The sequence below is a fragment of the Wyeomyia smithii genome, chromosome 3, assembly GCF_029784165.1.
Source record: "Wyeomyia smithii strain HCP4-BCI-WySm-NY-G18 chromosome 3, ASM2978416v1, whole genome shotgun sequence".
Classification (NCBI taxonomy): Eukaryota; Metazoa; Arthropoda; class Insecta; order Diptera; family Culicidae; genus Wyeomyia; species Wyeomyia smithii.
The window spans coordinates 29,661,303-29,673,499 of NC_073696.1; the positions used below are offsets into that span (position 1 = coordinate 29,661,303).

The window sequence follows — 12,197 nt, forward strand, 5'->3', positions numbered from 1 at the left end:
CGTTAGACGGACTTAAGCAGGGAAATGTGCTCTCCAACTTACTGTTAAAAATCGCCTTTGAAGGTGCAATACAAAGAGCAAACGTACAAAGATCATTGATATGATCCGTATCGACCGTAGGGCCGTGGAGGAAGCTTTCAGGCCTTTCAAAAGGGAAACAGTGAGGTTTAAGCTCAACAATCACTTCGCCAAAACAAAGTATATGGTAGCTGGAAGGGAGTGTGGGAGTTCCGGTGATGTTGGTGCTGAAGTGGAGATTGATGAGGAACAGTTTGAAGTGGTTGATTATTTTGTTCATCTTGGTACGCTTGTGACAAGTGACAACGATATGAGCCGCGAAGTGAAAAGACGAGTTGCAGCTGCAAACAGGGCCTTCTACGGACTACGTTACCAGCTAAAGTCCCGTAGTTTACAAACTCGCAATGAACTAGCACTGTATAGGACGCAGATCCTACCGGTTGCCCTTTACGGACATGAATCATGGATGCTGAAGGAGGTTGACCGGCGAGTGCTCGGAGTATTTAAGCGATAGATTCTACGAATAGAATAGAATATAGTGAAGATAAAACAGCGGGGCAGATTTCAGTGGACTGGACATGTGGCCAGACTCGTATTCCAGTAGGCACCCCGAAGAGTTTAAGTAAGGGCGTTCTTGCTAGAGGTAACAGGTCGTAGCGGGGCCTCAATTAACCCTTATCACAATTTGCTAACCAACCTAAATTTTTGAATCCATTTACTCATTGATTAAAAAATTCAAATATTTGGCTTAAAAAAGTGCTCTACGGAGCAAAAGTTCTAGAAACCCCTTCTCTACGGCCACGAAACATGGACCTTGTTTGTGGAGGACTAGCGTACCCTTGGGGAAAGAACACACATTCACATTTGGCCAACGTGTTGATGTATTCGGATTGTATTTTGTTGTGATACAAAACATAATTTAAACTTATTTTTATTATAAGTGAGAGTCCATTTTGGTGTTACCAAAGGTGCGATAAAAAGCCCGAGAAAACGAATTAAATCCACCAATGCATCGTGCTTTGTGAGGTGGTTCTTTGAAAGAGATCCTAAAGATAGCTTTGACAACCTATCGTAAAGCTTTGTACGCTGAACGAAAAACGGTTCAACTTTATATCCCCTGAGGAAGGCCAAGCACAAATGCCGAAACGTCGGACATAAAACCTAGTAGCGTTCAGATTCACCCCTAAGACTGAAAAAGCCGTATTTCCCTTGAAACTTATTTTAACTTATTATGAGTAACGACATTCTGTTTTTAATGTGTTGAAATTTTCAATCCGTATCGACATTTCAAATATGAAAAACAACTTCAAAAGAATGAAGGCCGTAAAAAAATAGTTGTCATTTATCTTTATCAGACGAAAATTTAGAATCATGTTTGTGGATTTCGGTATCAGATTTTGATATGAATATGGTACGTGTTTTGGAAAAAAGCCAATAGTTTCAAGTTTCTCATCAATCTCCAAGCTCATGTAATTTCAAAATCTTACAACAATAAATATATCCTGTTTCACCATAGGAACATTTTCAAAAAATCATTGTTTGTTTTGGCTGTGGCTTGTAAAATTACTTTTATTATGGTAAGCTTCAACTGGTATCACCCTTGACTTTTCAATTTGAAACGAACTGCTTCTATATCAAAATCAAAGTTAATCAGCATGATATTTTAAAATATATCTGCACATAAGGGGCCATCCACATACCACGTGGACAACTTGGGGGAGGGGGAGGTTAGTGTAATGTCCACGGTCCTTACAAAAAAAAAGAATTTATATGGCCATTTGTCCACGGGGGAAGGGGGAGTCAAAATCGTTAAAACTCTGTCCACGTGGTATGTGGATGGCCCCTAATCTAAAAATTAGCTGAAATTCGAAACTATTCAAAATTTTGGCCCGCAGCTGCTGTGAATTGCGAAATTTGGCCCGCGTGTCATAAAGGTTGGACAGACCTAGACTAAAGAAGAGGCATACCACAAAAGATCAATACAATGGTCGCAGTGGTCCAAATCTTACAAAAAAAAGATTCAAACCTATCACTACTTGCATGTCAAAGCGGACTATGTAACCTTGCGGCTACGAAGCTCTACGAAACCCACTATAGTTCATACAGCTGAAATCGGAAGGCTACGATGGGCTGGACATGTAAGAATGTCGAACGAAGGACCCATTAAAAATGGTTCTGGATAGCGACCCAACAGGAACGCGGCATCGTGGGGCACCTGGGGATTGGTGTGGCTCCGAAAAAATCAAGACTTAACGTTTGTTTTCAGTACAATATGCGCCTTCAATAAATATCTTATATTGTGTGTAAGCATTTTGAATGAAATGTCGATTCCATGATGAATTTATGATTGGTAGGCAAAATTTTGACGGCAGCACTCCCTTGTGAGGCGCAACGTGGGTCGACCAAGTGGAAGGAGATCGTCGGCAGCCTACGCAGCCAGCAAGAGTTGCAACGAGCAGCCATGAATCGAGTACAATGACGTCAGCTCTTAGATACAGCGAAAGCCACACAGGCCTTCGTCTAATTGAGAAGGGGAAGGAGATGTTAGTGAATGGTATCATCTAATTGCAACTGCGGTTGAAATCTCCACAACTCATATAATACCGTACATAAGCAGTATACATATACGAAACCAATACGATTTCGGAAAATGTATTACACTTCATTCAAAATGTTAGAACGATTTAAAGAAAACGAATAATTCGACTTCACAGCAGCCTTTTTGAACTCTATTCTTTTGACCCAACGTCAGCACGAACAGAACTTTGCCGTCCTCTAGTCGCACAGATGCTATATGCAACACGCAAAAGCGTAACACATTGTTGCGTGACTAAGAGTTTTTGCTAGTACAGTGACTTTTAATTTTATTCTGCCTTTCACCGCTTTGAAATTTTCTTTTTCTGTTAAGTTCCTCTCTGCTATATTCCAGCCTTGTCCATGCTTTGTATTAGTTTGTGAGATTTTTAGTGAGATCATTAAATTTTCGTCTAGAAGCATTTTACTTTTGGTCATGATGTGCTTCTGTCAACCAAGATAATGGCTGTGCTTACGTGTCCAAGTGCTCAAGCATCCTTTCCGAAGCCGATGAGTTTATGTCTATCTTTTTCACAGTTAGTAATTGCACAAGATTTTTCAGACTACATTTTAGTGTTACTTGATTCCAAGCTTTACTTCTTTTATAAGTTCTTTTTAAAAATAAAGTAAAGTAAGTAAGAAGATTAAATGAAAGTTTTATTGAGGCCTTTTTTTTATCTTTCAAGCTGGAAACGCTAAAGCATAACTCCCATAAGGTTGCTTTCTTTCAGTTCATATTACAACAAACAGCAGGTTTTATTATCAACAAGCATGCATATATCTGTTACAATATCGAAGCTTTCTTTACGTTTACATTATACACATATAATAGACTCATATAAATATACGTTCATAGTTTTAAATAAAGCCGTACATGAATACCGAGACCCCTTCATTCACAAACCGCCAAGAAGGCGTCCTTCATATGTGAGCATACGATTAGATCAAATATATTTATAAGTTGGTTTCAACTCCACAAATAAAAAAAACGAGAAATGCCACATCCAAGCAGTGTTTTGTGTGTGGTTACCCAAAAATGGGTACTAATTCCTGATGTTTTGCGAACATTGATTGATTATTTTGCTTTCCTTATTCGCAAGATAATAAAGATCAGTCTTTTTCTCACACCGCATTCGATGTATCTCTCCTGCACAATGTTTTAGATTAATTTTCCATGCTTGGTTCGCCCCTCGAAACCAACTCCGGTTGTACCAGAACTGAACGCAAAAAAACTGGGATTAGTGTCGTGTCTCGCATCTTGCACTGAAGGATAAAAAAATATCTGCCATAATAATGCTAAACACTTAAAGCTAGGGGACTGTTAGGATTAACACTAGCGTAAAATATACGTGTGACAAAAAGAATAAACAAAGTAATGCATTGATATTTAGTGGCGGCAGGCAACCCGCAACCATCCTGCGGTTCAGGGGTTACTCATTTGCCATCGCTTTCCTGTGACTCTTGGCGAGTGTATCGTCCACTGACCACATTGCGGTGCACTTGCCCATGATGGTAGTGGTTATGGGAGGCAAGCTCGGTGTTGCTGGGACTTCCCGCTGGGGACGTTTCAGTGCCACTCCCCTGCTCCTCCTCCTCCTGGTGGCATTCCTCGGCGTCTTCGGAGATACTTTCACTGGTGATGCGTTGGTCACGCTTTCGCATGTACGCTCCAAGTGGTCGCTTCTTCTGCTCCTTGCAGAAGGGACACGATTCCTTAGCGGATTTTGATTTCGTTTTTTCTGAAAAGGTAAATAATGAAATGATCTCGATGAGTCAGTCTCGAAGAAAAAATCACAATAGGTTATTGCGCCCTTTCTAGTAGGTACTCTACTGTACTGCGCAACGTGATTCAAAGTGAGAAGACAGTGTTATCTAATCTGCACGTTCTTCGCGTTCCTTGGCTTTGATTGTGACTCGTGATGGAACAATGAAGTGGGCCGTGCTTAGATAGGGTGTTGGATGTTGACTTGAGCGCAAAATGTACTTGTTTAAGCAAATTGATATTTACTCAGATAGGGTTGCTTCGGAGAAGAGGACAGGTATTTTCCAACAAAAGCCTATTACCGGTTGTCTATCGCATTGTCTCTTTATAGCAATATTTTTCATCAGATATGGTACTTTTCAAATTGCTTGAATAATCTAATTGATGATAGTATAAACTGGGAAAAAATGACTGTGGTAAACGATAATGAATCTTAGCGCTAACAGTGTCGGGCTGCAATTTGCGCATTATCTGTGAACTTTGCGTCGCTTCTAGAAAAATTATTTCTACACCTAGGTGCAGAAAAAAACCGCTGGTGCACAATCGTTTGGTTCGGCCCTTATCGTTATCAAAGTTTAGGTTAAAACGGAATGATCCGATTCGGGCAGGTTTAAATTCTCTGTGCACGTTCCTATCAATCAATAGGCAAGGTATCAAAAAATAAAGTTGAAGTTCTTCGAAGGCTTTGGTTTCGATTACCTCTAATCTTATCGGGTTCATTTTCCAGTGATCAATTTCAATGTTTCAATTGAATAATTCAGGTGTTGCGTTGTTGTTGTTCTTGTTTATGATAGACGATGCCCGGCTGTGGTCTTCTTCTGATAATGACTAAATCGTGTCACGTAGCGTTCGAAGAAGTGGCTTTCCAACCGGGTGTGTCTTAATAATCTGTGCCCGAGCAAATAGGCAATGGGTAAACATTTGTGTTACGTACTTTGTTTGATAAATCAGTCACCATTCTGTCGTTAATAAATTAATTCAATGAAAACGCCATAATTCGACTGCGTAGTTATTGTCATAACACTGAAGCACTCGCTAAGTAATTCTAATAGAACTTCCTGGTTGGATGTTTTTCAGTGATTAACAGTTGAACCGCCTTTTTTGTAATCGATACCGTAAAACTCTGTAGTTGAGCTTTGATAATTGAACGTCTTCACACAATCCTATGAGTGGTTATGCATGAAATTTACGAAAATTAGCAACAGCCGTTTGCAGTGGTATTACGGGCAATCGAATGTGCGGTTCGTATTTTGTTCCATGGATATGGTTGATGTTTTCTCAAACCTGACTCAGTTCCACAAAAAGTTGTTTGGGTAGAAAAATGTATTCCATTCTTTTTCAAGACCAGTATATGCCTTTTGATGAATACATGTCTAGCCTTTGATGAATAGAGAATTTCTTTTTTTTTTTTTTTGTATGACAAATATTGGTATAACAATTCCATAGGGCCGAATCATACTTTATCCCTAGCAACAGTTCTGTAATTTCGTCAATCCTAATTAATAACTGATTAGCAGCACAAGACTGTATTCTATATTCATGCTTAACAGAAATCATTATTATCTCCTCTTTATTATTCTCCTCTTATTCGTGAGCTGTGGATATCTTCGCAAACATGCATACTCTAGCACCGCGCATAAAAGATATACACAGAAACACACCCAAACAGAGGAAGGCTTCAGAGAGCAATGCAAACTATACTTTTTGTGTGGTGAGTACGTGACTCAAGGCACATGGTTGAATTTGAATGCTACTCGTATCCCAGCGTGACCTCGGTTCGATAAAATTTTTGTGTCACGTGCCCTAAGAGGCCCGACTTCATGCAGAAAAACCATTAGTAGAACATGTATATAGTGCGCTATTACGGATAGTACCATTGAAGGAACCGGTAATGGTCAACGTCCTTTCTTTTGTAACACTTTCACTACTGCTTCCGAGGTGAGCGAATATAGTTCTCCCATTAGATCACAACCGATATAGCGCCGGCGCTCGAATACATGCCAACGTTCTCGCGGTTACTCTCTCTTGCTTGTTACACGCGACCAAAGAAACACTCTAACCCAGGGACGGATTACTTAGATCATTCAGGCCAGACGCGAACGTGACAGATGTTATGTCATTTCACTTTTTTACGTTTTATTCTGCCCCCCTCAAGGCCTTCGGAAATGCTCTACTGATATCAAAGTAACCAATGATTGTTTGTCAGGTTTCAACGACACTGGGGCGTTATTCGATATCAATGCTCGAAACAACGAGTGTATTTCAACCGAACCTAATTTAGCTAATTGATTCAGCTGCGCGCCACCAAGCGCTACTAGTTTTGAGATCAACAATAATATGTAATCCATATTCATGTGATGGTAATTTGTACCAGTAAGATATGATGCAGGTCACGAGTACTGCACTACCTGTGAATGATTTCGATGTTGTTGTTGTTGATAATAGATTTGTGTTATGTTGTTTTTCTCGGTGGATATCACACACAGTCTCGATGTTCGTAAACAACAAATTCCTCATTTTTCATATCGCGTGATAATCCAGGTTTTTTCCGACCAGTGTGACGAGTAAACCGTGGTAAATAACTGCGTTATCAATGGTAAATTTTACGGTTTACGTAAACAGTTCATAAAATGTTAACAGTCGTTTTTGAAGTAGAATACTTCTCTCAGGAAGTTCGGCTACATAGGGATGTGAAATGAAAATCTAAAACCGAAAAAAGTGAAAAATATGTCCAATTTCAAATGCTAATAAATCGGTTAGTATTCGATGGATTTCCTTCGTTCTTGCAGCAATAGATTGGAAAATCTTCTAAGATTCTTCCCAAAATAAGATAATTGTAATTTTATTATTCACACTATTGTACTATTGAAAATAGTCAAGCCTTGTCAAAACGAAAAATTCGACCTCTGATTGGTCGTTATATGCTTGCTTCCCAAGCACGGTCGACAGGATCATATACCTTGCAATTGAAAACATGCTATTTGGCCTATATAAGAGCCTATTTCAGCCGGAGCCGCTCATAAAAGTTTTAGACAGCGACAACAGCAGTCGTCCTTCCTTAGCAGCAGCACTAGCCCTGTGGTTGGTCACCACGTCTCAGGAGCAGCGCGGTTTTTCTCAGCGTGTATCGCCAGACAGCCATTATTCCCCCCGTGTTGGAGTAGCATGAAGATTGCCATCAGGAAATCCAATTTTGGAAATCAAAATGCCTTTTTCAAGGCAAATAAACAAGTCATTGTAAGTTAATAATTTTTGACAACGCAAGCAAGCATTTTGTGTTGCATCCTAGCAATTTAAATCTGTCGCACCCGTCTAATTTACTGAATGTGAAATAGCTTCCACAGTGCATGTTGTCCGTGTATCTTAATTCCCCCAAAGTTAGGGCAGCTCAAAAGTTGTAATCGGTGACCAATTTTGTACCGCAAAATGCTTTTTTCAAGGCAAATAAATAAATAATTGAAGGTTAATAATTTTCTGGCATCAACACAAGCAGACATTCTGTGCGGGATGCAATCAAATTCTGTTGTAGTTGTCTAATTTTCACTTTATTTAGTAAACCCCCCACTGTAGGGGCAGCGCAAAGGCTGCGATCAGCATAACCGACATTGAATAATAAATTGCCCTGTTAGTACGCATTCACAAAAGCAGTTAGTCCGACTATGCAGAGCTAATATGAAGTCGATTCAATCAATCAGCATAAACAGAATTTCATCTTTCCCCAGCTGCCAAGTTGCAACATGATGCAACACGCATCAGCGAGCAAACGAAATCGCTTGATGTTACAAACCGCAATAAGATACGGATTAAAACCGTTGCGTGTGTGAGAGCACCATCGGTGTTTATTCGCTGGATACAAAAATCAAATGCGAATTGTGGAATAATTCGTCTAAAGAACATAAGGAAATGGTAAACCTGAACTGAAAGGCGTGGCCTATTACGTAGCACCCTTCGGCTATAAAAGAGTGTTTCTGGGAAAACTAGCTACATTCATTAGTCGGAAGGTGAACTGGATGGACCGTCCACAACGTTGACAGCAGTAGCAGCATATATCAGCACTCAGCAGTAACAGAGGATAGCACAAATCACTTGCCCTGTGGTTGGTCACCACGTCTCAGGCCTCTGCCAGGCTGAACGCCAAGGCGAGAGATCGGGCGAGATTTTTCCGTACATCTTATAGAAAAGTTGGATCATTTTGTTTAGAAGAATATTGTCGGTAATATTACAGAGATGCGATTGCATTATATCCGATATGGAATTGAACAATTGTTCTTTTGAGGACAAATAAAACACTTAATTTGAAGAGTTAATAGCTTTGGGTACCAGTAGCAGTATGGTAACAGCCTCAGTGGTAGGTGCAGCCGGTACTTCCCTGAGACCGATGTTGAAAGGAGTAAATGGAAGCGGCACGGCGAAACAGTTCGGGTGTGCTTAGACGCGCGTCATTTTTCGTTGTTGATATTATTCCCCACATGAAACGACGCGCTTTCGTACAATAGCGGCGGTATTAGCGGTAGATGCATTTGCCAACACTTACTCCAGTAAAGCCGTGTCTAATGTTCATTGTGAAAACACCTTTCTATTGGGTTGGCGGTGCGCATTAGGCCTCTGCCAGGTTAAACGCGAAAAGCGGCGCGAACCGATTCGCCCGGCCGTAGGTTAATGTACAGCCGTAAGTAGAGCTGTGTAAAAGTGTTCTACTTCAACCTTGCGGTCGTGGCTCTGCACACAACCCTCCTATGATTTTTTTTTCCGCAGAACGAAAATTCTCATTTACTACGCAGAACAACGCACCCCTCTTTTTGGTCAGCAACGAAACCATTGCTATAAATAGCGATTCGCATACCGCGTGGCAAAACAGCACGGTCGAAGCTTACAAGTGACGTGGCGGCGGCGGGGCGGCCCCGGTGTTACCATCGCATAGTGGGGTACTGTTGGCCATTCAACAACGATTTTTTTTAAATGTGTTGTTGAACAAAACAAATAGCTTGAATCTTAACGACGTCTCACAAAAAAAAAATTACCGTAGTAAATCATATTTTTGCTTGACCAGAAATTTTATGGAATCGTCCCACCGTGCATCGCTGGGCAACACGACAAACCCGAGCGAAGATGAAGGGCAAAAACAAAGTCGTAAAAATATTTTTTTTATCTTGTTCGAGAAAAACAAAACAAATATTTCTGTCAATGCCACAGCCTTATGATAACTATCGTTGGTGATAATTTGTGACCCATTTCACACATGTGATGTGATGTTCGAATGGTTTTGAGAAACAACTCAAGGGTGTTTTGCATTTTCTTCGTGCTCAGGAGAGGATGATGAAGTGTGACTATCAAGCGTAATAATGTACCTTCAGTTGCCAGTAAATGCTGTATTCCGGAGTTACATTGACTGAAATTATTCCGGAAATACAGCATCTTCAACTAAAAAAAACTTTGAAGGTTCTATAACTGCCCGGACCTGATTCGACTGGTCTTCGACTCGGTGCTGCAAACTAACTTGTTGCATAAAAATAACATTACAGCTCGACAAGTGTCTGCGTATTTGAGGAATTCGAACGCATAGCGATGTTTATGCGTTTTCAGCAGTTGCAACTGGTTGGATAAAACCGGTTCACATAATTGGTAATGTAAATGCTACGAACACTCAAAACCGTGACGACGACAGTCGGAAAGATTATATTTTTATCGGTTTGTGATTGGTTTAAACTGCGCTGCCTGCGTATACAGAAACAGGTTGAAATGCTGCAGTGAAAAAAAAATGAACAAATTACCATCCCGTGCAATAAACAAAGTTATAATTTGTTCTGTGCGCCGCTTGCATCAAAGCACAAACCAACGCTATTCTTTCCGACGCGGAAGAAGCGTAAAGTATAGCTCTTCCTTCTTTGCCTCCCCCGAGAAACCGGGTAATTGTCTAGTGTTTTTTATGGACGTTTGCGTAGGCTTTTGCTCTCTTACCTTGGGCCACACTGTAGGCGCCGTTCCGTTGCTGCTGCTGCAGATGCTGGCTGCTCTTGGGCGGATTATTGAGCGGGTTCTCCAGTGTTCCATACGGGAACTTCTCATAGTCCCGGTATAGTGGATTCCGGAAGGATCCATACTGGATACTATCGCTCATATAGTACACATCCATCCTGAGGGAGAACGTGGTGAGGCTTTTACTGCTACCGGATTGAAGCCAATTTAATGCAGGGGTTTTGCAGCAGAAACTCTGCCTCACTCTACATGCACACGGTTGAATGAACGCACGACTTGGGTTTCAGTTCTTGTGCCTTTCAAGGATTTTGCGCTGTACTGTTCCACCGCTATTGTAGCAAAAGTATTTTGTTTCCTTGAATACTGTTTTCACCACCAAAAAAAATAACAGAACTCGAATACACTAGTTTCAACCGCAATTTATCTAACAGTTTAATTTTCAAAATTGTTCTGTCTGTGGTATGAAAGTAAAACACAGTCTGCACAGCAAAAATAAAGCACTCCACTATACGATGCGCTTGTTTCGCAAATGTTCGTCCAACTCTACTGAGACGCTTATTGAAAGTGAACAGCGAGATATATGTGGAACCACTCTGGCTGGTTCCACTACAAACAAACGTAGCGCACCTATACGCGAACGTACGCGCGCTCTCTGTTTTGTTGAACGACGACGACGACGACGATGTCCGCGCGTAGGATTTGCGACGTGCGGCAAAGCGAACCGCCGACCGACCGTCCGACCCAAGGGGATATCAAACTCTCCCATTGTAAAGTTTGTTGCGTCGTCAACCGCCACGCCAAGTAGGTACGTGTCGCTACCCCAAACATGAAAAAAATACTCTACCAGCAGCGGCAACTCTCTGGCTGCTGGCTGAAACTGAACCTAATCCATCGCCATAGTTTGTCGTTGTTGTAATTGGCCGCGTGTGTAAAGATAAGTTGAGAAAGAGAACCTTCGCAGGTTTGCGTTGGAATGAAGGAAGAAAATACGTTGGCAATCAAGTGTGGATTTCGGCCCGGCTAATGTGGGTAGGCAGGAATGAGACCACTTTTGGAAAATGGAACCAGATTTTTTTTCCTTTATAATCTACATGATTTTTTGCCATCTTGCCTTAGAGCCGCCAAAATATATAATATCAGTATCATATCGATACTAAAATAGGTAAAGATGCGTTAAAGAAGGATTGGAAGCAAATACTCCGTTTCCATAAAAGGTCAAAATGAATAAGGGAGTCGGTTATGAGCAGTTCCACAAGAAAAGTCCCAGTTTTAATTTTTTTTTAATCGTCAGTTTTGATTTAGCTGAAACTTTCCATAGACGTTCCTATAGGCAAACGATACCATTTTGTGCCATTGGTTTAATATTTTGGAACATTTTTTACGGAAAGACAAAATCATTATCTACAACTTTGCCGAAGACGCCTCACCGATCAAACGAACCGTTTCGGCTCTAAAAATATTTGTAATCATCAATACCTTCCCAAAATAGCATTTTTCAATAGCTTCTCAAAAATGAGTCGTTTCAAAAAATTAAACCAATGGCACAAAATGGCATATTTTGCCTATAGAAACGTTTATGCAAAATTTCAGCTAAATCAAAAATGGTCGATTAAATTACTTGCCTTTTTTTGTGGAATTGCTCTTATGTCAAAATATCATTAGTCCAACAACTAATGATATTTTGACATAAGAGCAATTCCACAAAAAAAAACTTTATAAGCTACTAGTTGAGTGAACAAGTCCGTTCACTGTTATCACTTTGTAGACATATACTGGGGTGCCAATGGAATGTATGGAGAAAAAATTGACCTTCGAGGTAGAGCTCAAAAGTTTTTCCTTTATGAAAAAACTTACCTTGTACAATTTT

General features: G+C 40.6%; 2 protein-coding genes across 2 annotated transcripts in view; one reads left to right on the top strand and one right to left on the bottom strand.

Annotated features, from left to right (window-relative positions):
* The window catches only part of LOC129726959 (kinesin-like protein KIF14), a 53,928-nt gene that overhangs the window by 5,278 nt on the left and 36,453 nt on the right, over nucleotides 1-12,197 (top strand). The window lies entirely within an intron of this gene.
* On the bottom strand, nucleotides 3,347-11,136 carry LOC129726961 (uncharacterized). Its single transcript, XM_055684286.1, has 2 exons — nucleotides 10,313-11,136; nucleotides 3,347-4,331 (listed from the first exon to the last, which is right to left on the bottom strand). Exons 1-2 carry the CDS (start codon nucleotides 10,485-10,487, stop codon nucleotides 4,027-4,029), a joined length of 480 nt encoding a protein of 159 aa, XP_055540261.1. The 5' UTR covers nucleotides 10,488-11,136; the 3' UTR covers nucleotides 3,347-4,026.